Consider the following 24,864-nt stretch of genomic DNA (forward strand, 5'->3'; position numbering starts at 1 on the left):
CCAAGAACTTATAGAACAAGAAGGTGAGCTGGGAGTGGACGGTGCAGTTGAGAAAACCAACCTGGAATAGAAAATCTTCCATGCCAGTGCAGCATGGGTGTGAGAGCTGGCCAAGGTGGAAGGCTGCGCAAAGCATGACGCAGACGCGGGTCACACCCAGCATGCACCTCTGTGACCCAGCTGGGCCAAAGACTTCTGAAGGCCTAGAAGTGGCAACACAGCCTCCTAAAGCCACCTCACCTGTCTGCCATGGATGTGGCTGTGGGAGAGCAGCCAGGCAGGGAGGTAAGCCCCATGAGCCACAGAACACCCCGAGTAGTCAGAAGATGACCTCTCGAGGAAGAGGAAGTGTATTGTGCCTCTAAATTCCAAGAACTGGAGAAAGGAGAGACAATAAGCATCTTTATTATCCAAATTCTAGAGGAATGGCTCTGCATAGCAGCAGAACCTACTAGCTGCCAGGGTGGATGAGAAGACACTCCTGAGGGTGGCCTCCATGCTGGATCTGCACAAGGGCTCTGTGAGTCTGGCGCCCGTAGGATGTTGTGCTGAGCCCAGTCTGCAGGGGACACAGCTGGCTGGTCCTGGAGTGCCCAGGAAGAGGCCTGGCCACAGGTGCCCCCTGCGTACAATTGTGAAGGGAAACCCTTCCTTTCAGGTATGAAACCAACCAAGCCTCCTCGTTGGGCAGAGGAGTGTCCTCGGCTTCATCGGGGCAGGCAGCCGGCCACGGGGTCCGGCCGGGGAGGCACTGGCACAAAGTTCATGGGGCAGAGCAGCAGTGGGCACATCTTCTCGTGCTCCTTCAGTGCCTCTGTCAGGTGCTTCAGCTCCTCCGTCAGCTTCCCGATCTCTCTCCGCAGCATGGTGTTTTCTTGCTCCAGGCACTCATACTCCTGGGGGAGACAAAGAACGGGCAAAATCCTTTCTGAAGTGCTGTTCCCTTCCTCTGTCCTCCCGCACCACGATGCTTGCCTCCTGCGCATGAAAGCTGGTTCATTTCGTATGTCCCCTCCACCGCTCAGATCTGTCCATCTGATGAGTGTCTCTCCCCTCCCACTGGGATGAAATGATTTATTGAGGTATCACTTACATAAAATAAAGTGTTATCTATTTTAAGTACAATCCAATGAGTTTTGACAGATGTATACACCTGTGCTGATGAATAGACAGAACATTTCCATCACTCCAAAAAATTCCCTCATGCCCCTGTGCAGTTATTCCCCCTCCCCGCCAACTGCCGATGTGCTTTCCGAAGGTCTCTGTTGGGTTCATGGCTATATCCCAGCACCTAGAACAGTACCTGGAACATAACAAATGTTTGTTGATTGCACTAACAGGTGAATGAAACCATCCCTTGCCTTGGCTTCGCTCTAGCACTCACCTCCATCAGGGTTTACAGAGGTGTAGAACTGCAGGGGATCAGAGAGATCTTGGCCCAACCCACACAGTGTAGAAACTATCCGTATCCACCTTGTTCTGGGCACTTCTCCTCTCAATGGACGGACTCTGTCATTTCTGAGCTGCTGTACTAGAAAATCCTATTTGCTGGGTGTAATGGCTCATGCCTGCAATCTCAGCACTTTGGGAGGTCAAGGTGGGAGGATCACTTAAGGCCAGGAGTTTGAGAGGAGCCTGGGCAACATAGTGAGACCACATTCTCTCTCTCTCTTTTTTTTTTAATTAGCCAGGCATGGTGATGCATATCCGTAGTCCCAGGTACTTGGAGGCTCCGCCAGGAGGATTGCTTGAGCTTAGGATTTCTAGGCTGCAATAAGCCATGATCATAGCACTGCATTCCAGCCTCAGTAACAGAGAAAGATTCCAACTCAAAAAAAGAAAAAAGAAAGAAAGAAAAGGAAAGGAAAGAAAGAAAAAGAGAAGAAAGAAGAAGGAAGGAAGGAAGGAAGGAAGGAAGGAAGGAAGGAAGGAAGGATGGGCGGACGGACAAGACAAGAGAAAGGAAAAGTAAAGAAAAAGAAAGCTCCTCTTTGCACTGATCCAAACTCTCACGTTCAAACGTACCTATTGGGCTTGGTTCCATGTAATAGAACACATCGGTAAATCTAATGCTTTTTTTCAACATCGCAGTTCTTGAAATGTTAGGATACAGCCCCGTATCACTTCTCTTTAGGTATTCTCTGAGCTCAACTGTCTCAGGTCCTGAGTTCCTTGCATTAGGACTTGCAGCTCCTTTGTCCTTCTGGGAGCCCTCCCCAACATACACTCCAATTTGCCAGAGTATCTCAGAAAATGTTGCTCTCAGGATGCAATGCATTATTCTGGGGACCATGACAAGGGCAAATGTGTGGCAGTGGTGTCTCCTGTGCTGGGTCCAAGCCACTGAGGAGTCTCCCTGAGCCTGCAGAGAGGTGCACACTTTATCTGCATGTGCTGTTTCCCTCTCTGTCCTTGGACGATGACGGATGCTATGGAGTTTAAGGGTATTTTACATCCATCTCCACTCAATTTCATTCCTTTTTTGGGCATCTTCCAGCCCAGCAAAATCGGAAAATCTTTTTGAATCTCAGCTGCATCATCTCATGAATGGTGATAGTATATAGCTTTAAGCCAGCCACTAACTGAACACACAGTCTTCCTTTTCTTCATCCAAGTCATTAATAAGTTCCACAATAAACAGCCAATGGCAGAGCTCTGCACCATGCCAATAGAACCCTTTTCAGTCTGGCAATCTTATTTAAATCTTGCTGAAATGTTTTCGTTCATTTCTAGTTCATAGTAAGGCTTTGTTGTACCATGCACACCATGCATTTCCCAAGCTCAGGGCCCAGTTGTGTTACTCATCACGCTTCTCTCTTACTAGTAATTTTAAGGAACTATCACTAAAGAAATCTGATCTGATAGCCCCCAAAGACACATGCAAATTCTCAACCCTGGCCCTCCCCTCATGCAGTTTTCTTCAACTGGACTGCCTTCCTCCTTTTCTGCATGGGTCTAGCTCAAGCCCACCACCTCCAGAAAGGCTTCCCTGACCACAGCACCTACAGGAACCACATCTTTTATTACGCGTTCTATTCGGTTTTGTATCATAGTCAATCTCACTCATATTAAGTAATGTCTCTCCCCAAACATCAGAAATGTAAAGGACCTAGGAGCTTCTGCTACTCCTCTCCTCCACCCCCGCCTGATGAGCCATAGCACCAGCATCTACCTGCCCAGTGATTCCTCAGTCCTCGCCCTCTGTCTCTTCTTTAACCCCATCCTTTCCTTTCAGAAGGGACTCTCGCATCTTCCTTTCTTTCAGAACCAAGGGGTCTGGAGGGGCTGCCTGTAGGTTCTATCTGAGCCATTCCCCAGGCAGGCTCCTGGGGTGGTCTGGGGCACTCTCCAGGGCAGCAGGCTGTCCTGGGGCCATGTGGCTTCACCAGTACACTGGCCCCTTTCTATCACCATCCTCCTCCCTGCCTCCCACTCCCAAGCCCTCATGCCCTCCTCAGGCCTTTGACAAGCTCTAATCCTCGAGTCGGAATTGTGTCTACAAACCCAGCAACAAGCCCTCCATAGGCAAGGGGAAAGTCTGGATGGGAGGATGGGATGGAAGCCAAGGCGTCAAGGGAATCCTGCAGGCAACAGAGGGATGACAAATGCTGTAGCACACACACCACACACGTACACACACACACACTCATACACAGCCACACACACAGCCACACACACACACACACTCTCATACACAGCCACAGATACACAAACTCAGTCACACATAGTCACACAAACACACACACACTCATACACAGCCACACACACAGCCACACACACACACACACACTCTCATACACAGCCACAGATACACAAACTCAGTCACACATAGTCACACAAACACACACACACTCATACACAGCCACACACACAGTCACAGTCACACACACACTCTCACACACAGCCACAGACACACACACAAACTCACAGTCACACATACTCTGTCACACACACACACACACTCATACATAGCCACAGACACACACACTTATAGTCACACACACAAAGCCACACACTCACACATTCTAATACACGGTCACACACATACACACACACTCTCATACACAGCCACACAATCACACATACTCTCAGTCACACACACACTCTCATACACAGCCACACACACACACACACACTCTCTCTCTCTCGTACACAGCCACAGACACACAGTCACATACACTCCCAGTCACACACACAGTCACACTCTCATACACAGCCACAGACACACATACAGTCCCACACACTCTCAGAGTCACACACACATACTCTCATACACAGCCACAAACATACTCTCACAGTCACACACACACTCTCATAGACACACACAGTCACACACACCTCTCACACTGTCACACAGACACCCCCCCCCCCCCACATACACACACATATACACACACATACTCCAGCCTGCAGCTGGAAATGCCCTTCACTTTCAAGTAAGATGGGGAGTACATTTGAATATTTCCAACATGCTAACATTTTAGGTAGATTCCAAAGGACGGGCAGTGCTCTTCCTTTGGTAGAATATTCCAAGCTGCCTTTCTACATAGACTGAATTCCACAGCAAGACACTCTGAGCTTCCCAGCTTTGTCTCTGGAAGCTGTGCGCAGCCCTGTGGCCTGATGCTTCCCTGAGGTCCCACTGCCATCCCCAACCCCTGCTCAGAGTCTTCAGAGCTGCCCGTCACAGGTGCCCTGTGGGCCCCTCATCTGCCACAGGGACTTTCTCTTCTAGGATTTAAACTTTACTCATAAACCTGATGAGGGACTTTTATTGAGCTGAGGGAATAAGAAGAAGAGAAGTCAAAATTTTTAGGTGAGACCAGTCCTACAAAAATAAAGAGAGGAGCTGGGAGGGAAGAATGAAGAGGCCAGGGAGCACTGAATGGGAGCAAAGCAGGAAGGAATGAAACCCACCTCACACCCAAGAGAAATTGCTAGATTTAACGCCAAAAACAAGTAAGCAAAGATCATTAAACCCTGTATTGTTTCCAAAAATGTGACCCATCTAGCTCAAATTCTGCCCAGTTCCAACTGCTTTGCTACAGAGGGTTTGAAGTTACTGTACTCCCTCTCCAGATATTTGCCGGGACAATTTCAAAGCAGATACCTAAAATTAGAAGTGGCGGAATCACGGTGGATCCCAGTTCTGCCTCAGAAATTAAGCTGCCTAAGGCAGTGGTTCTCAAGTAGGGCAACTGTGCCAGTCTGCAGGGAACACCAGCAGTGTCTGGAGACGGTTTGGGTTATCACAGCTGGTAGGGGATGCTACTGCATCACGTGGATAGAGGCCAGGGTGCTGCTCAACGTCCTGCAGTGCACAGGACAGGCCCCCAGTGACAAGGAGTTCTGCTGCCCACGTGTCAACAGTGCTGAGGCTGAGAAGCCCTGTTCTGGGCATCTAAGAGCAGGTAACTGGGGTCAAGGGGCTGCTTGGGGGTATGCAGGGTCCAGGGTGCCCCTGAGACTGAAGACAGCATCAAAGATTGGTAAAGAAGTGGGTACCAGGGACCAGAGGTGACAACTAAGGTGAGAAGGAAAGAAGTAGGAACAGGCCACGACGAAGGCACAGCTACACAGAGACCCCATTTCACGAGTTAGAAAACAGAAGCTCTGAGAGGTACGGTGACTTTTCCAGGGTCACACAGACTTGGGATCTGACTCGTAAGTTCAAGGTCAACTGCAACTCTCTGGTAGCATCAACAGTTCTGCTTTTGGTTGGTAGTGCCTGGGTCCAGATTTCCCCATGGGGGTTACCAGAAGTAAAAAGCCATAAGATCTCAGGGTTTTAGAATAAGTCTATTCCCAAGCATTCACTATGCACTTCCCAGCAAAAATCATGTTACCAGCAAGGGCTGTACAAACGAGTGTCATAATCAGTTTCTCAACCACGTGGGTGCTGGCATGAAGCTTTCTCTTAGAACGTGCAGTACCTGAAAAAACCATGGCAACACACACCACAATCACATTGCGCAAGCCATTCATCAGCTTGTGACATTTGGGGCTCCTGAGGACGGCACTGGCACTGCTGCTTTCCTTTTCTGACTCAAAATTCTTTCTCAGTCTTACACCTTTGGGGTGCCTGGCTGAACCAGGCTGACCCACTTCTGAGCCACCTTTCAGCTTGGCTGAGATGAGACCCTGACTGTTCACTTTGGTTCTCATTTGTCAGCATGGACTTTGGCATGAGCCTGGTGTTCAGAGATGAATGCAGGTCAAAATCCCCATAGGAGGTGTGAGTGGGTTGGGGGGATGATTTGAAAGCCTGCAGTGAACTCTGGGGTATACAGACCTATGTTAGGAACCGCTTCTCATCACCGTAGTCCAACTGCCAGCAACCACTGCCCAGAAAACTCTACCTGAAGGGGAACCCCAGCCCCTGCCTCTCTGGCTTGGCCTATGCAGCCTCCTCCCCCATTCTCCCCTCCACAAAGGTCCAGCCTGGATGGACACTTGTAGGACTATGGAGATGGAGAACAAGGAGGGGAGGGAGCTGGCCAAAAAAACTCCAGCCAGAGCAAGTTTCTCAGGGTGTTGGAGGTCATAGAGGCTCAAGTGCTCACTTCAGCAGCACATACACTAAAATTGGAATGATACAGAGCTTAGTACGGCCCCTGAGCAAGGATAACATGTAAATTCATAAACTGTTCCACTTTTTTTAAACCAGGAAGATGAAAGAGTTAAAAAAAAAAAAAAAAAAAACAGAGGTTCAAGTACAGGTGAAGTATGTGAGTAAGGTGAGGAGAGAAAAGTGGAAATTTTGTTTTAATTGTTTGAGACAGAGTCTCGCTCTTGTTGCCCAGGCTGGAGTGCAGTGGCACAATCTTGGCTCATTGCAACCTCTGCCTCCTGGGTTCAAGGGATTCTCCTGCCTCAGCCTCCCAGGTAGCTGGGATAACAGGTGCCCGCCACCACACCCAGCTAATTTTCACATTTTTAGTAGAGATGGGCCATGTTGGCCAGGTTGGTCTTGAACTCCTGGCTCAAGGGATTCACCCACCTCAGCCTCCCGAAGTACTGGGATTATGGGCACGAGCCACTGTGCCTGGCCAAAAAGTGGAAACTTTAAACAAGTCTTGCTCCAAATATCCTCCAAATATCCGGATATGCAAGAAGTGCGAGTAAAGAGCCTGAGTTACTTTGAGATATTCAGGAATGCAACCCCTGCAGTGTGGGAAAGAGGAGCAGATGAAGAAAGCCCTTTTGATGGGCTATAGTCTCCAGGGAGCAGCAGGCAGTGGCTGTTTTCTGGACCCCTTAGTGTCTCCCAATAAGCTGGCCTCACTCCAGATTTGAGGAGGTTCCTATGTGTGTTGTCCTCATCCTAGATTGGCCTGGGAGGTCCAGGGGTCCCAAGGGGCTTTTTGTCATGACCCACAGCTGTGTGCAAGGCGCCCTATGCTTAACTCACTGGAGCTTGGCAAAAGTGTTCTTTACGCCATTTTTAAACCAGATCCCTTGCCTCCAATAGTAGATGTAGTCATCCAATGTCCTACCACTAACTGTTGGCCATGAAGAACGTAGATCCCGACAGCTACCATGCCCTCCTGGAAGGAGGCTGGGAAGGAACAGGGAAGGGATTACTCACGTGGTGTCCTTTGGTTCAGAGATCATGTTCCTCTGGTTCTGCAGAAGGTTTGGGATATATTCAGTCACCTGCTTCCTCACACCCACTTGTGACCCGTGACACATGTGTGTAGCTAGTAAGGCTAAGGTGAAGCTATAGCTCTGGGGTCTTGGCCCCTCTGACCCTGAGTTTCTCAATAGAACTGGCCTTGCTGAGGTGATCTGCCAGTGGTGGGTAACCCTGAGCCATTCCTTCAGCCCCACAGAGAGAGGAGAAGTGGCTCTTCCATGGAGGGTCTGGACTTCAGATCAACCCACCCCATTTCTGAAAAGGGCAGCTGGTATGACAGTCATACAACATGGTCATTCGGCTGGAGAGTAGACTGGGGACCCTAAAGAAGGGGTCTCTACCCCACGGTTCTGAAAGGAATCGGCTGGGGGTAAATGTGGCGCCACTCTGAAGTTCCGGAGTCCCTGGTTCACTCAGTTATCAAACGCAGCAGTGACAGAAAGCGCAAGAGAGCCAACGCTTCATGCATGTACCTTTTTTCATACTGTAGTAAAGTTCTGTGAGTATTTACATTACCTTCTGTGGTAGGCAGCATAATCTAATTGCCCCTTACAGAAATCTACATTCTGATCTCTTGAACCTGTGACTATGTCACCTTACACAGCAAAAGGGACTATGCAGATGTGACTAAGAAGCGTGAGATGGGGAGACCATCCTGGGTTGTCCAGGCAGTCCCAGTGCCATCATAGGGTCCTTGTAAGTGAAAGAGGGTGTCAGGGAGTCATAGAAGATACGACAATGAAAACAGCGCCAGAGTAACACCGCCTGAGAAAGATGCAACCAGCTATTGCTGGCTTTGAAGATGAAAGGGGACCACAAGCCCAGGAACACTGAAGCCTCTGGAAGCCGGAAAGAACAAGAAAATAAATCTCCAGAACCTCCAGAAGGAAGGCAGTCCTGCTGCCATCTTCATTTTGACCCAGTGTGCTCCACTGCTGACGTGTGACTGCCAAAACTCTAAGATCGTAAATTTGTGTTGTTTAAAGCCACCAAATGTGTGAGAGTTTGTTTCAGTAGCAGTAGGAAATTAACATCCTTTTCTTGGGAAATTCTAGGCTTCTCACTGACAGGCAAGGCAGGATATTGTCCATCTCTCTTTATCACTCAGTGGCAATGCCTTCGTATTTGTGAAATGGATCCACTTACTCATGAAAGATCTTGTCCATGATCTTATCCTCTGGATACATATTCTGTCCAGATTTACAACTGATTTTTTTTTAAAATAGTTTTTAAAAATATTAAAGCACCTGGCTGGGACTAGGAGCTTCTTGAGGGGTGACGCCTTGGCCATCCAGCAGCACGTCTGAATACAGGGCCGTGCACTAGCTGGGAGACACAGGTCCCCACTGGGGGCTCTTTGGTAACAGGACGCTAGAATCACAATTGTTCCAGGAGCAAGAGGGAAGGAAGAAAGGAGGCAAAGGGCATTGCCATTATTCTGTGGAAATTCTGCAGAACAAGGGTTGCGAAGGACCTTCCATGATGCTAGTCTAGAGACCCCCGTCTAAGGCCCAGCCTTCTTACTTCCAGGAAAGAATCTAATGTTTATGATTTATGCCACACTGTGAATGTATATCAGAGGGTCACCTCTCTGTGCAGCATGTGCATCCTAAATTTGTTCTCTGTTCATTGGTAGAGTTTTAAGAGCTCGCCCTTTTCCTCTGCTCTCCCCAACACACCTCAGAGTCTCTGTATTGCCAATGCCCCAGAATGGCCTTGCTGAGACAAGTATGACAGGAGACCTGGCACAACGCCCCATGCCTGTAATCCCAACACTCTGTGGGGCCAAGGCAAATGGATCGCTTGTGTCCAGGGGTTTGAGACTACCCTGGGCAACATAGCAAAACCCCATCTCTACAAAACTACAAAAATATGGGCAGAGGTGGAAGATTGCTTGAGTCTGGGAGGTGGAGGCTGCAGTGAGCCATCATCATGCCACCGCACTCCAGCATGGACAACAGAGCAAGATCCTGTCTCAAAAAAACAAAAAACAAAAAACAAGGAAGTATGGAAGGAGAGAGCTAAACTAAAATCTTTAATGAGGCACACCAACCTTGGACAAAGAGAAGGACATGGAATGGCCACCCATTCCTCAGATAGATCCTTGCATGCTTTTGAGACCAGTTCCTGGTATGGAGCTTCTCCATGTCCCAACTGTGGGATTATGCAGGTTTATGCACGAGGGTAGAGGGGAAAGGAACAGCTTAGGATAAATCCCAGCCTTCTGATTTGAGTGAGTAAAAAGATCGTTTGCTCCACTAACTACATTAACTATTTCATTTAGCTGTCTCCTGCCATACTTTCCTGCTTTTTGAAGACAATGAAAAGACAAAGTCTCAGGGTAAATGGACGATAACACTCTTAAGGAAGTGGTACAGTGGAGGAGCCTGCAGTGGACCCATGGGGAAACAGCTCAGCAGATGCTGAAGTTATGGGGTCTAGGGTCCAGGACAGAGGGCCTGCCTGGAGTAATCAATCTTGGGAGCTGATGCTGGGAGAACAGATTAATAGATTAAATCCTCCAGGATGGGGGAGAAAAAAAAAAGCAGAGTTTGAAACACTGGTCATCACCAACATTTAAGAACTAGAGGGTAGAATGCTAACAAATAAATGGAGAAAAATATTGAAGAGGGTCAGGAAAACCGGAACATGTGGTCTTTTGGAAGCAAAAGAGGGGGAGGCTTTAAAAAGAGATGGGTCAAAAGTGTCAAATGTTTTAACAAGGTCAAGGATGATGAGACCAGAAAGAGTGTCCTGGATAGGCCAGTGCCAGGACACTGGTGGCTGCAGTGGGAGCAGCTTTTGTAGGGTGTGTGTGTGTGTGTGTGTGTGTGTGTGTGTGTGTGTACACACGCGCATTGGGTACATGTGTGGATGTGTTTGTGTGCACATATGTGTGTGTTGGGTGGAGAGGGGGTAGCAGAAATGAAGTCACAGAGGACTGGGGAATAACTAGGAACCAGGGACAGAGACAACAGGTGTAACTACTCTCTTGAAGAAGCAAGATGTTAGGGATTACTCTGGAGCAAAAAAAAAACAAACCAAACAAGAAGCAAGGATGTGAGGGAAGGGAAGAGATGGAGCAAGAACTTGAAAGGGAATCAGGGTCCAGAAGAGGCTTTGTTTTGCTTTATAATGAAAGAAACTTGAGCATGATAAGCACCCAGTGGATGAGGGAGAAATGAACATGTCCGTGAGCAAAGAGAGAGAGAGAACACTGGGCTGGAAGGACCAGGCAGAAATTAGAGATAAGTGCCGCTGACATCGTGATGAGGAGAACAGTAACATCACCCCCACTCCCGTGCAAGGGCGGAGGCTGTGTGGCTCTAAGGTGGCTGCCCCACCACGGTCTCACCTCATGGAGCTTATCAGCCTTCTGGGTCTGCTTCTTCCGACTTCTCTGAGCAGCAACACGGTTTTTTTCTCTCCTTCGGACCTTCCTGTCATCATCCTCAGGGCTCTGGGGGAAAACATTGGGTGGGGTGTGATGTCGGGGCCCCTCGCCTTACCCTTCTCTGCCTCATCTTGTCACTAGTGTTGCTCACTGAACGTCACCATTTGCTTTGCAGTTGACAGCAGCACAGGGGGTTCACAGCAGCCCCTGGCCCAGGAGCACATACCATGTGAGTGTGTAGAGTGTGCGGTGTGACTGCCGTTTCAAAGATGAGGAATAAGAAACTCACAGAGGTTAAGGACCTTGCTCCAGGTATTATAGCCACTACGTGTGTGAGTGGGAAGTGGAACTCAGGTCTGTTGGTCTCCAAACCAACGTTCATAAACCTCTAGCCCACAGGGCGTGTGCCTGGAAGGGCTGTGGTATCAAGGTTGTCCATCTGAGACTGGAAAGCTGGGTGGGGGCAGGGGCGGGGGAGAGACCTGCTATCTGGAACTCACTGTTTGCCAGGCCTTACACCACCACGCATAAAAGGTACTTTTGATACTGCATACAAATCACGATCACATTTACAACTAATTGCAACCGCACAACTCTAGCAACACACCAAATGATCTTAAACCCCACTGACAATGTACTCATTTGAACAATGCTTGGCTGACATTTTGTTTCAGAAGTTGGACTGAATCAGAAAGCAAATTTTTGATGTGTCTTGAAAGCTGTTAGCTATATGTAAGATTTAGCCAAATTCAGTCAAATCCCTCAAGAGTGATTATAAAACAGACAGGTGGAAAAATGCACCATGGTAAAAACAATCAGTTATAGAAAACATGGAAAAGTACAGCAGTATTTTCCTTCTGGAACCCCATGAGAAGACACCACCAAATTGGAAAAACACTACATGTACAGAGTTTAAAAGCCAAGCAGTGCAAACAAGGGAAAAAATTATTAATATGCATGGAATGTAAATATTAATAACAAAATAATGGATATGTTCAGTTATCATTTGATCTCACCTTGTATTCCAAATAAGACACACATCTTCCCAAGTTATTGCAGGTAAGAATTTTCAGCATATGCAAGAACATAAGGGTGTAAAAAGGAGAAGAATAAATAATATACATAGCAAATAGAAGCTTAAGGGAACAGAGACAAGGTATAAAAATACAGTCTTCAAAGAAGTCTTGATAAACAAAACCAGAATATTACAGGGGAACATGTGGTCAGAAGACAGCACTTTAGCTTTAGAATCACACAGATCCTAGTTTTGTCTCTTAGTGTCAACATGGTCTTGTGTAAATGGTTTAAATTCTCTGAGTTTTCAGTTTCCTCATTTATTGCAAGCATGATTCATTCATTCTCTCAATATGTATTAACTGCACGCTTACCATGTGCCAGACACTGTCCTAGACACTTGAGATACGAGCACTAAACAAAGGGCCAGTGAACTCTGCAGACTTGGTGCCAACAGCCTAATGCTTAGGATTAGGATATGATGAAATGAGATTTTGTCCTAAAGCTCCCAGCACACAGTATGCCCTCAAGAAGTTACCTGCCTTTGTTGAAGTTGCTGCTTAAAAATAAATGTATTCTGCATAGTGCTTTTCACGCCTCTTTGTCCTCCATAATCAAAAAGTCACAGGCACAAGAAAGCAGCCTGCATACTGCCTTCGGGGAGCTGACTCTAAACTGGACTCATTACCATGGTCACAGCCTGCCAACCCAGCAGAAACATTTAATCAAGACAGAAAGTGAGAGATAGCAAGCAAAAGTTAAAGATAGCATTGCAATTAACCATATTTCATTCAGTCTCAAACATTCTGAGAGGTTGATGTTAGTATATTCATTTTATAGATGGGGAAACAGAGGCTCCGACAGGTTAAACAAATTGCTCAAGGCTGCTCAGCCTGCATGTGGCAAAGCGGAGGCCCAAACTCAGATCTCTGCGACACTCCAGTGTCATCCGATGACATGTGCTGGGCGCTGAATTGGGAAGGTGGGGAGTAAGGACGAAAAGACAGGTGGCAAAGACCCAGGTGAAGTTTCCGGATAGCTGTCCCTGTGGCCAACCCGGTCTGTTTCCTGAGTGCACAGCTATACACGCTGCCTAGGGACGGCTGACTGGGAAGGGGGAGAAGGGTTTCCACCAGCTGGGGGCAGAGTCTGCCCATTGTGGGTCCCCCCTCCCAGGTTGACCAGTCCCAGTTTCTGCATTCCCGTGGCTGCCCATTCCCGGGATGGCCCGGAAGGGCTACAGGCGTGGAGGGTGGGATGGCAGTAGCCGGCTACACTAGGATGGGGCGGCCACCAGGGCAGTGAGGAGCCCACGTGCCGGGGAGCACCGGCCATGCCCGGCCCAGCCAGGAGTCGGCGCCCTCGGGCTTCTCCCCCACAGAGGGCGCAGGAGCTGGCTCAGGAGCCATTCCAGGCACCGCGGCCACTGTGCGCATGCCAGGGTCCCTGGATCGCCCCCACTCCCTCACGCCCCTACTCCGTTGTCTCTGGCCGCGCCCCTCACCTCTGCGGTTACCACCACGGAACCCCGGCACCCACCTCCTCGCCCCTCAGCGTCGCGTCTGCTCCCCCGTACCCCACGGCCCTCCCTGAGCCTCTCACCCTCTACCTGCGGCTGGGGCTGGTTCCCGGGCGCCGCGACGCTCCTCTGCAGGACACTGCCGGCGGCCGGGAGCCCTTGCGACATGCCGGGTGCTCCTCCTGCCCCACCCGCCCACCCGCGCGCCCTGCCCGCGGGGCTGCCTACGGGCGCTGTCCCACCGTGGGCATCCTCGTGCTGCACCCGCAGCCCCGCGCCAGCCCCGCCCCCTCAGGCTTCCCGCTCTCCCCGCGGCTCTGCTTGTCCGCCTGGTGTCCCCGCGCGCCAGTCCCCACCGCGCCGTCCTTCCCGTCCCACGTCTGCCCCGCCCTCTTTCTCCCACCCCCGCCTCGTTTCCTCCTCTGCCCGCCCTCTCTCCGCACCTCGGGGTCCCAAATCCCACCCCTGCCGCGCTTTCCGCCTGGGCCGGCGCTTCGTGGAAGTCACGTGGTGGCTCCGAAACCCCGGAGGAAACGCGAAGCCCACCCACGCGAGGCGACGCTGGGGGTTAAGGGGGCGCCACGTAGCCTTTGGAGTCCTTCGGCCGCTCCCGGGGAACTCAGGCTGAGAAACACAGTGGGTGTTTTGGGGTCTGTGTTTTTTTCCCGGTCCCATCGCGGCATCTTCCTGCGCGTCGGCCACGCCCTGTGCCCGCCCTGCAGCGCGGGGGTCACTGTCCCGGGGGACTTTCTCCGCGGCGATCAGACATCCGAGCGCCACTCTCACTCCTCCCGCGGCCCCGAAGGCGCTGCCCTGGGGCGAGGACAGCGGCTTCACCGAGTCCCACTGGGCACCCCGAGCCGCGGCCGCCCCAGGGACTCTGCGGGTAGCGCCTCCCCTTCTTGTCCCCGGCCCCGCCAGGCTAGGGGAGGGAGGGAGGCGGGGAGGCCCAGATGGTAAATTCCCAGAGCGGAGGGTGGGCAGTGGCGTGTCCCGGACAGAAACGGTGACGGGCTTCCCTGAGAGCGAATCTGCCACGTGGGACATCACTAGTGACAGGTTTGGGGATCTGGACCCGCCATGCCACCGTTAAATAGCCCAGATCTTTTTTCTTTTTCAAGATTTATCCGCTCGTGCCAAAGCTGGGGACCGAGTTGAAGCAGGGCAAGTACCAGTCCACCTGCCTGCCCATCAAAATTGCGAAGCCTCAAAGACACTTAGACGTGGTCCTAGCAAAGGAAACACTAGCGGCTACGGGCTGTAGTCTGCATGCTGTGAGCACCGGGAAAGAAAGATAACCGCGAATCTGGATGGGCGAGTGGGAACCAGACCAGAAGGGCAGAAGTGCCTACCGAGTGTGGTCGCTTGGGTCTTCAGGTTCGTGGGCAGCAGTGGGCTTGGGGGACAGGCATTTCTGATTCCTTTTAAAATCTCAAATGAGTGCACCTGCCCGCCGCCAGGATTTAGGACCCATTCTTGCAAACGCGTTGAGAGAGCTTGAGTAAACTTGGCTGTCATGCTGCCAGCAGGAAAGCGAGCGGAGATTCTTGTCTGTGTGATCAGAAGCTTCGGCCAACTGGGAGGAGGGGAGGAAGACAGAGGTGGACACAGCCCATGAGTCGCAGCGCCACACTCCACATCAGCAAGGCTGCGCAGCAGAGCCAGCGCTACGCTGGGTTCTGCTCAGATTAATCTCATCTCCCTTTTATTTCAGCACTCAGCTTAACGCGTGGTTTCCTCGGGACTATTTTGTATCCCACACAGGTGCCTAGCACAACACTCTACATACACACAGCGGGTGCTCATTGCACTAGGTCAGCTGAGAGCCCTCATTCTTGAAGCACTAAAAGGACTCTAACGAGCTAGGAAAACCGCTGGGTCAAGGGATTATCATTTTCAGAAGCGATTTCATTCCCCAGTGTTATTTATGCACGGAAAGGGCAAGGTAAAAACATCTCGGGAACATTCCTGTGGACTCCCACGCTTTATTCTGGTCATGCCCAATTTTCTCACTGAGCCACCTCACATTTTAAGTCTTTTGAGGCTGCATCCTCCCTGTCTCTCCCCAGGAAACCTGGAACCATGCCCCAGGACACAAGAACTCTTTTTATAGGCATAGTCTACTGCCTTGTGTTACACAAGTGTTTCTTCAAATATATTTAGTCTTGGTTAACTAGGTAGCATTTAGGGCAGAGGTCAATTTGATGTGAATATCATACATCAAAATGGATTAAATAGCTAGATACAGAAATGAAAATCAAAGAGCTAAAGCAGAATTAAATCCTTATTTTAGTCCTGGAAGCACCGGCAACATAGTGAGACCTCCATCTCTACCTTAAATGGAAAGAAATCAACTAGCTGAGTGTGGTGGTACACACCTGTAGTCCCAATTACTCAGGAGGCTGAGGCAGGAGGAGTTTGAGACTGGAGTGAGCTATGATTGCACCACTGCACTCCAGCCTGGGCAACAGTGCAAGACCTTATCTCAAATAAATACATAAAATAAAGCAGTGGAGCTAAAATAAAGAGATTTTTATAAGGCTACTTGTAATAGGAGAAATGGCCTTGATAAGATCTGATCTACATAAAAGAGCTAAATTGTTTTAGATGACAGTATAGCCAGAAATGTAAAACAAACAGATTGGATAAATACAGTGTGTATGAGAAAGGGTTAATATACAGCCCATGGAAAAGAATAAGAAAAATACTGAGACAACTTGCAAAGGTAAATTGCAGAAGTGACATGAAATGGTATTTCCCAGCAGAAGAAATAATCAAGAAAAATATATACAGGAAAAATGCATATTAAAATAAAAATCCTTTTTAAATTAGCAACATAAAAAGTAGTAATATCAAATGCTGGTGAGAGTGTGGCGAAATTAGTGCTCACATGTTTCACTGGCTTCATTGTAAATTGGCACAAACCTGCTGGAAAGCAGTTTTACTGTCACTTTCAAGACCATAAAAGAGTCATCACTTTTGACTCAATTTCCCCACTACTAGAAAATTATTCTAGGATGATCATTGAAAATACTAGACAGAAAAATACTATATGCACTAAAAGTTCATGATAACATTTTAAGAGTGAAAAATGTAAGCAACGTAAATGTCTAATTATAGTTGAATGGCTAAACAAAATATGTTATTGCCACCGGATAACCTGTTATGCATCTTTAAAATTACAAGCATGCATGCTGAGTGCAGCGGCTCTCGCCTGTTGTACCAGCTACTCTAGAGGCTGAAGTGGGAGGATCAGCCCAGGAGTTCAAGCCTGCAGTGAGCCGTGATTATACCACTGCTCTCGAGCCTGAGCAACAGAGTGCTACCCTGTCTCAAAAAAAAAAAAAAAAAAAAATTACAAACATGCAGACAAATTTGCCACATGGAAAGTTTATTTGATCTGAAGTAAAGTGAGAAAAAAATGAGGTTACAAAAAGTACATATATGACGTGAACAGTATGTAAAAATGTGCATGCATATGAGAAGAGATTGGAAAGAAACGTACCCTGATGGTAGCCTTTCTCTCATAATGGTAGCATTATAATTTCTTTTACCGGTACTTGTTGAAAAATTGTTTTTATTACACTAGCATCTTAAAACATTTTATATGTATAAGTGATATAAATATATTTATCTGATCCCTTTCCCTGGCACTAAGCACATTGGCCACATCAGAATGCCAGCACTTCTCTGATCAAGGGGTTTGCTCTAATAACAGACATTTTCCTTGCTTTTGTGTAATGTTTTCTGGTTTATTTTATTCTCTTATGTCAGAAGGAGAAAGACAAATGAAAATGAAGAAAAGATAAACAAGAGCAAGCATTTCAAATGCCTCCTTTTCTTCTGCTTTTTCTTTTATTTTTCTTTGTATTTTTTTCCCTTGAACCGGGAAGGGAAACTATATGATTTGACAATTTCCTATTAATCCCATAATTAGTGGGGAGGATGTACCAGAGGTTTGTAGCTCAGTGACCAAATCCTCTGGTGATTCACGTCACAAAAGACAGCTCTTCATAAAAATGCGTTACTCCTGGCCAGGCGGGGTGGCTCACGGCGGTAATCCCAGCACTTTGGGAGTCCGAGGGGGGCAGATCACGAGGTCAAGAGATAGAGACCATCCTGGCCAACATGGTGAAACCCTGTCTCTACTAAAAATACAAAAAAATTAGGCGTGGTGGCACGCGCCTGTCGTCCCAGCTACGCGGGAGGCTGAGGCAGAAGAATCGTTTCAACCCAGGAGGCGGATGTTGCAGTGAGCCGAGATTGCACCGCTGCACTCCAGCCTGGCGACAGAGCAAGACTCCGTATTAAGTAAAAAAAAAAGAAAAGAAAAGAAAAAAGAAAAGAAAGAAAGAAAGAAAGAAAAGAAAAGAAAAAAAAAATGCATTACTCCAATGCTAGGAAACCATACCACTAGTTCACCTTAGCTCTTCTCTTTTAGGGAAATTGGACTTTCAGTCACTGTACTCTCACTGCCCTTCCTCGGAAGGCGGTCCTGTGGGCTGCCGGTGGGGCTGGAGAAGAGAAAGCTAAAAGCAGAATCCGCAGTGTTTGCCAGAAGTCAGCCACCGTGTGTTGGGCCCTGTTCTAGGTACTGAGATGCAGCAGGGGACAAAAACCCATCCACATGTTTGTTTTTTAGTAGAGACAGGGTTTCACCATGTTGGCCAGTCTGTTCTTGAACTCCTGACCTCAAGTGATCTGCCCATCTTGGCCTACCAAGGTGCTGGGATTACAGGTGTGAGCCACTGTGCCCTGCCCTGTACTTATTTTTTAGAATGAGAAAATTCCTTTCCTAACTCAGAGCCCTGTTCGACAGTCTGTGACACTGTGGTAGAGATGGGCAGCGTCTAATAGCTAGCTAACTTTACAACCTTCCACATTTTATTTTATTTTGTTTATTATTATTATTTTTTGAGACAGAGTCTTGCTCTGTCACCCAGGCTGGAGTGCAGTAGCATGGTCAGGACTCACTGCAGCCTCAACTTTCTAGGTTCAAGTGATCCTCCCACCTCAGCCTCCTGAGTAGCGGGGACTACCGGCGCACATCACCACACATGGCTAACTTTTGTATTTTCTTTAGAGACCAGATCTCGCCATGTTTCTCAGCCTGGTCTGAAACGCCTTGATTCAAGTGATCTTTCCACATCAGCCTCCCAAAGTGCTGGGATTACAGATGTGAGCCACAACCATCCATATTTTTATGGCACTTGGTTATCCATAATAATACAATCTAGAATCAATTGAAAAGCATAGAGAAGAAAAAGATTCTCCATAGTCCAAGCTTCCACACAGAGATATCTGCTAATATTTTGGCATTTGTTGTGTTCCCGCTTTTTTTTACGCAAGTATATACTACACATGTACTAATATGCAAGAAATCATACTCAAGGCCGGGCACTGTGGCTTACACCTGTAATCCCAGCACTTTGGGAGGCTGAGGTGGGCGGATCACCTTAGGTCAGGAGTTCAAGACCAGCCTGACCAGACTGGAGAAACCCCGTCTCTACTAAAAACACAAAAATTAGCCAGGTGTAGTGGCACGTGCCTGTAATCCCAGCTACTTGGGAGGCTGAGGCACAATAATCGCTTGAACCTGGGAGACAGGGGTTGCCATGAGCCAAGATCCCACCATTACACTCCATCCTGGACAACAGAAGCAAAACTTCATCTCAAAAAAAAAATAATAATAATAATACTATAAGCTGCTTTTTCCTTAAAAATGTAATAGAGCATCTTTTCATGACAATAAACATACATCTGTCATTATTTTAAATATACACAGTTTCCATAGCAGAGATATGTCATAGATGGTCTAAATAAGTCCCTATTATTCTGTTGTTTTCAACTTTTCTGTACGATGAAACAACATTGTTAATATCATTGTACTCACAGATGTCTGCACTTGTCTGATTATGGCTTTAGGGTTTTAAAAAATTAATTACTTATTTTATTTATTTATTTATTTATTTTGGTCTCGCTCTGTCACCCAGGCTGGAGTGCAGTGGCGTGATCTTGGCTCACTGCAACCTCCACCTCCTGGGTTCAAGCAATTCTCGTGCCTCAGACTCCTGAGTAGCTGGAACTACAGGCACCTGCCACCACGCCCAGCTAATTTTTGTATTTTTAGTAGAGACAGGGTTTCCACATGTTGGCCAGGCTAGTCTCTAACTTCTGACCTCAAGGATCCACCCTCCTCGGCCTCCCAAAGTGCTGGGATTACAAGCATGAGCCACCACATTAGGCGTCAGGTTTGATCACTAGGAATTCAGTTTAATCACCAGGAATAGAATTGCTGAGAATAAGGAATATTTGATTTTCAGGGCATTGGACCCATATTGCCAAATGGCCTTGCAATTAAAAGTCCTGATAGGAGTGTGTGAAAATCCTACTAGCTTATTAGGTAACTTTCTAGGTGGGCTACATTTCAGGGTCAAAAGAACTCAACTTGTTTCTCAGATCACTTGTTGAATCCTGGTGAAGGAGAAGAAAACAGGAAGAGATAAATATGTAATGGGGACCTCCCATCCCCTGCTCCCATCCAACTGTGAAGGTCTTCTTTGGCCGCTTCCCTTTCACAGGCAGTTCTACATCAACTCCCTGAAGCTACATCAACTCCCTGGAGCCCAGGATTCCCCAAGGGGCAGGCAACCCAGGCTGACTCTTAGTTCTGCAGCCTAATCCAAAAGGCATCACCACATTTGCTCTATTCAAACTTCTCATCTGGCAGGCTTTTCTCCTGCTTTCACAGAGTAAAGACTAGAAAGAGAACAAGTCACACCTGGGCGTTCATCTCACCTCTACTAAAGAATGGGGGAGTGATGGGGGAGAACACGATCCTCTTCTATATGTTGTGTTGGTTATGGAAAAGGACAGAGGAAAAAAGAAAAGCCTAAAGGAGAAAAAAGTGGGATCGAGGGAAGGAGACAGAAAAGAAGGTCATAATGGGATGCCAGCAAGTGACTCTACCTGGGCCATAGAAGGTTCTGGAATGGAGACTGGGTAAGTGACTGGTTCTCTGTCCTGGTGTTCTCTCTCTCTCCCTTTCCCTCCTTCCCTCTTCTCCTCCCTCCCTCTCCCTCCCTTCTTCTCCCTCTTCCTCCCTGTCTCTAAGGAGATCGACTTCTCTCCTGTGCCTCTTTGGGGATATCCCGGACATCTCAGATTCAGCATGCTGAGCATTAAGTTTATCATTAAACCAAATTCGCTCCTCTTCATGCCCCGTCCCAGGGACCTGTGCCAACGGCTGCCCAGCCACCCGGGCGGAGGCCGTAGCCACACTTTCTGCGGACCACACTCAATCTCTACAGCTGTAACACCTACTCCTGGGCTGAGCCAGGTTTTGTGGGGCCTAAAGCTGATGCTACTAGGGGTTGCCTCTTTAAGAAACATCATTCAAATTTAGATATTCAAGTTAAATGTTAAGTAGAATGAGAAAATAAATCTTACCAAATTATTGCAAATATGATAAAATTTCAGAAAATTGCCTACTTTTTTTCCGTTAATGGCTAACACACTCCACATGCTTTTATTGTCTGCTTTTGGCTGCATACTTACCGACCACCTCTTCATATTAACAATGCTTTTGAAAGTTATTTTTATAGGGAGAATAGAAAGATAACTCACTCTTGTGATTAAAATTGTATTTTATATCTGAGATGATATAAATCATGTGATTGATTCTACCCAGGGATATACTTGCTGTTCACTCACAAAAATTCAGGAATTCTGATTAATTCCGTTTTCTATGATTTCCATCAAAGAGTATGTACAGGCCAGTCACAGTGGCTCATGCCTGTAATCGCAAGTTTGCGAGGCTGAGACGGGAGGATTGTTTGAGCCCAGGAGTTCAGAGACCAGCTGAGGCAACAAAGTGAGGCCAGGCCACGTGTCTACAAATAAATAAATAAATAAATAAATAAATAAGCAAGCAAGCAAGTCAGGTGTATGGTGGCATACACCTGTGGTCCCATCAACATAGGAGGCTGAGGCAGGAGGATCACTTGAGCTCAGGAGGTCAAGGCTGCAGTGAGCCATGATTGTGCCACTGCATTCCAGCTTAAGTGATAGAGCAAGACCCTGTCTACAAATAAAAATTTTATAAAGTATACACATTTGTAATTGTATCAGCTATATTGTCAAGTATATTCCAGAAAACTGAAAACGTTTATTTTGGATTAGGCTTCCATGAGAACAGAATCCTAGGCCAGGTGTGGTGGCTCACGCCTGTAATTCCAGCACTATGGGAGGCCAAGGCAGGTGGATTGCTTGAGGTCAGGAGTTTGAGACCAGTCTGACCAACAAGGTGAAACCCCATTTCTACTAAAATACAAAAATTATCCAGGCATAGTGGTGGGAGTATCCCAGCTACTCGGGAGGCGGGGGCAGGAGCATTGCTTTAACCTGGGAGGCGGAGGTTGCAGTGAGCTGAAATCATGTCACTGCATACCAACCTGGGCGGCAGAGTGAGACTCCATTTGAAAAAAAAAAAAAAAAAAAAGAATCCTAAATTTTTTTACATAGCTAATGATCAGCAGCCTCTGCCACCAGCTAGCTTCTACCACATATACTTCAAGCCTCCACTGCCTGCTTGCTTCTGGTGTTGGCACTGCAGGGCACATTCATATCCAGGCACCTCTGGCACTGTACCTTGGCATCTCCATGCCAGGTAAGTTGGCTTGGTGTGTGATAGGAGTATGTAGCCTGGAAGCCTCACTTTCACCAGTATCCTAGCAATAGCAACTCTACTCCCAAGTGAAACCCAAACTCACTGCATACCAACTCAACTTCCCTTCACCCTCTCTCGAAAATGCCCATGGCCACCCCATGCCACCTGCCCTGAGAGAATATATGTCAAAGGGAAAGCTGGAGTGGAAAGAGACAGCAGTCTTCATTCATTATAGTCAAAATATCTTTCTTTTGAAAAAAAAAAAAAATTGTCTCAGTGAACACAGAACTATGTCCCCTCCCAAGTCCTAGAAAGTGGCTCTAAGTGATGGACGGGCCGAAGCTTAAACGTTAGTAGCTTCACGGTGAGTCCATCTCCACTTCTGTCTTCACAAATCTCTATTCCTCTTCCTTTCATCTCCTTCCTCCCTCCCTTCCTCCTCTCATCTGGGTCATAGCAACAGCCCTGTGACAAGCCTTCCTTCTGCTCTCAGGGGTCTCTGGCCCAATTTGTCACGCGGCTCCAGTATTTAGAACCCTTCCATGGCTCCTCTTTGCTGCCAGGGTGTATGTAGCACAGCAGCTCTGCTTGGCATCCAAGGCTTTCTCTAGAGGCTGCGCTGACTTTCCTTTCCCCTGACTCACCTCCCCCTCATGCTCATGAAATAGAAGAACTGCCTGGGAACCTCCGGACCACATCAAGACATCTCTACTCTCTATGGCTTTTGTCTTTCTTGGTCCCTTTTCTTTTCTCTGCGCACATCCCTTCCCCACTCCTAACTCAGTCAACTTCACGAACATGTACTCCTCTTTGAAGAAGAAGTAGCTTCAACATCTCTCCCTCCAGAAAGCCTTTCCTTGGCAATCAGTTAGAATTAACATGTCTTTTTTTCCACTACTCCATTATAAAGTTCTTAAAGTTTGGTTTTTATTTAATAAGAAATATATGTGAAGAAAGCAAGTACAGAAAAACATTTTTAAAGAAAGAAATATATGAATGCATTCCCAGAATAAAATGGAATTTAACCATTACAGATAAATTGAAAGTGATCATCGTTTTCTTCTTCTTCTTTTTTTCTTTTAGATGGAGTCTCCCTCTGTCTCCCAGGCTGGAGTGCTGTGGTGCAATTCCAGCTCACTGCAACCTCTGCCTTCTGGGTTCAAGCGATTCTCGTGCCTCAGCCTCCTAAGCAGCTGGGACTACAGGCACCTGCCGCCACGCCAGGCAAAATTTTTGTATTTTTAGTAAAGATAGGGTTTCACCATGTTGGCCAGACTGGTCTTGAACTCCTGGCCTCAAGGGATCCACCTGCCTAGGTCTCCCAAAGTGCTGGGATTACAGCGGTGAGCCATCGCTCCCAGCCATGATCATCACTTTCAATTCTGGTCATTAGTTTGGTGTGTATCCTTCCATATTTTATATATGTATATTAGTGCACCACTCATTTACAAATCTGTCTCCTCCTCCTAGATTACAAACTGTGTGAGGACAAAGGCAATGTCTTCATTACTCTGGCCCCCTCCCAGCCCAGTGCTAGCTGTAGTAATAACCAGCACCAGAAATGATGGCATTGAAGCGCAGACAATTTAAGAGACTTGTCCAGGTTACCCAGAGAAGTGACTGGGCTGGGATTCAAACTCAGGCAGAGCATGCACTTAATGAAGTTTTAATTGGTCAATAGTGAATAAACAGTCATGTTCCTTCAACTAACATTTGGATTAGATAGAAGAGTTATGCCAAAAAGAGGTCTAGCACATACAATTGAAGTAAACATAAGAATTTTTAATGACTTACATGCATCATGGCGGCATATTTCATTCAAAAATTAAGAAATTATTATTAGTAGTAGCATTTTTGAAGCAGAGTCTTGCTTTGGTCACTGAGGCTAGAGTGCAGTGATGAGATCTTGACTCACTGCAACCTCCGCCTCCTGGGTTCAAGTGATTCTTGTGTCTCAGCCTCCCAAGTAGCGGGGATTACAGGGGCACACCACCGAGCCCAGCTAATTTTTATGTTTTTGGTGGAGACGGGGTTTTGCCATTTTGGCCAGGCTGGTCTTGAACTCCTGGCCTCAAAAGATCTGCCCACCTCGGCCTCCCAAAGTGCTGGGATTACAGGTGTGAACCACCACACCTACCAATAACTTATTTTTTCTTTGTTCCCCCAATTTTGTTTCCTAGGGAGAGGCATCTAGCAAAACCGTGTTTTTGCTAAAGTCATGCAATGCTAGTTTCTACTGCAGCCTTAAATGATCCCACACCATGAGAATTATAGTAGTATATTATCTGAAGAGATTGCTCATTATTCTGTGTTAAACCATTTGATTAAGATATGTGTCATTTGTGACTTACTTCAAAAAATAATTTCACTCATTTCCTGTGGGACCTACTACCACCGACAACTAATTTGCATTTCCTTGGGTCCATTTCCAACTTCTTGTACCTGGCACAGAGCTGTGCCTACAATCCTGGTCACACATCTGCTGAATGAACAAACCACGAATGACTTCTAGCAGCAGTAGATTTCCTTAGAAAGACACTCACAACTTTGGTAGTCCCCCCAACACTCAAAGTGGATGCCTGGGGCTGTTTCAAGAAATATCTTTTCTTTCTTCTTCTTCTTCTTCTTTTTTT

At 47.4% G+C, this 24,864-nt stretch overlaps 1 protein-coding gene and 1 non-coding gene across 2 annotated transcripts; one reads left to right on the forward strand and one right to left on the reverse strand.

Annotated features, from left to right (window-relative positions):
• Nucleotides 1-302: 302 nt before the first annotated feature.
• On the reverse strand, nt 303-13,765 carry BATF3 (basic leucine zipper ATF-like transcription factor 3). The gene is made up of 3 exons (XM_010341043.3): nt 13,654-13,765; nt 10,992-11,096; nt 303-896 (listed from the first exon to the last, which is right to left on the reverse strand). Exons 1-3 carry the CDS (start codon nt 13,729-13,731, stop codon nt 708-710), a joined length of 372 nt encoding a protein of 123 aa, XP_010339345.2. The 5' UTR covers nt 13,732-13,765; the 3' UTR covers nt 303-707.
• LOC120361611 (U6 spliceosomal RNA) lies at nt 6,556-6,659 on the forward strand. The gene has a single exon (XR_005577780.2). It is a non-coding gene; the product is annotated as a U6 spliceosomal RNA (small nuclear RNA).
• Nucleotides 13,766-24,864: the final 11,099 nt, after the last annotated feature.

This window comes from Saimiri boliviensis, chromosome 14 (genome assembly GCF_048565385.1).
Source record: "Saimiri boliviensis isolate mSaiBol1 chromosome 14, mSaiBol1.pri, whole genome shotgun sequence".
Classification (NCBI taxonomy): Eukaryota; Metazoa; Chordata; class Mammalia; order Primates; family Cebidae; genus Saimiri; species Saimiri boliviensis.

What these genes read in the sequence shown, in the direction of transcription:
- BATF3 (XM_010341043.3), bottom strand. Translation starts at nt 13,731, where the DNA reads ATGTCGCAAGGGCTCCCGGCCGCCGGCAGTGTCCTGCAGAGGAGCGTC. An exon ending in GGAACCAGCCCCAGCCGCAG is followed by an intron (nt 11,097 to 13,653) that starts GTAGAGGGTGAG and finishes GTTTTCCCCCAG; the next exon opens with AGCCCTGAGGATGATGACAG. An exon ending in AGGCTGATAAGCTCCATGAG is followed by an intron (nt 897 to 10,991) that starts GTGAGACCGTGG and finishes TGTCTCCCCCAG; the next exon opens with GAGTATGAGTGCCTGGAGCA.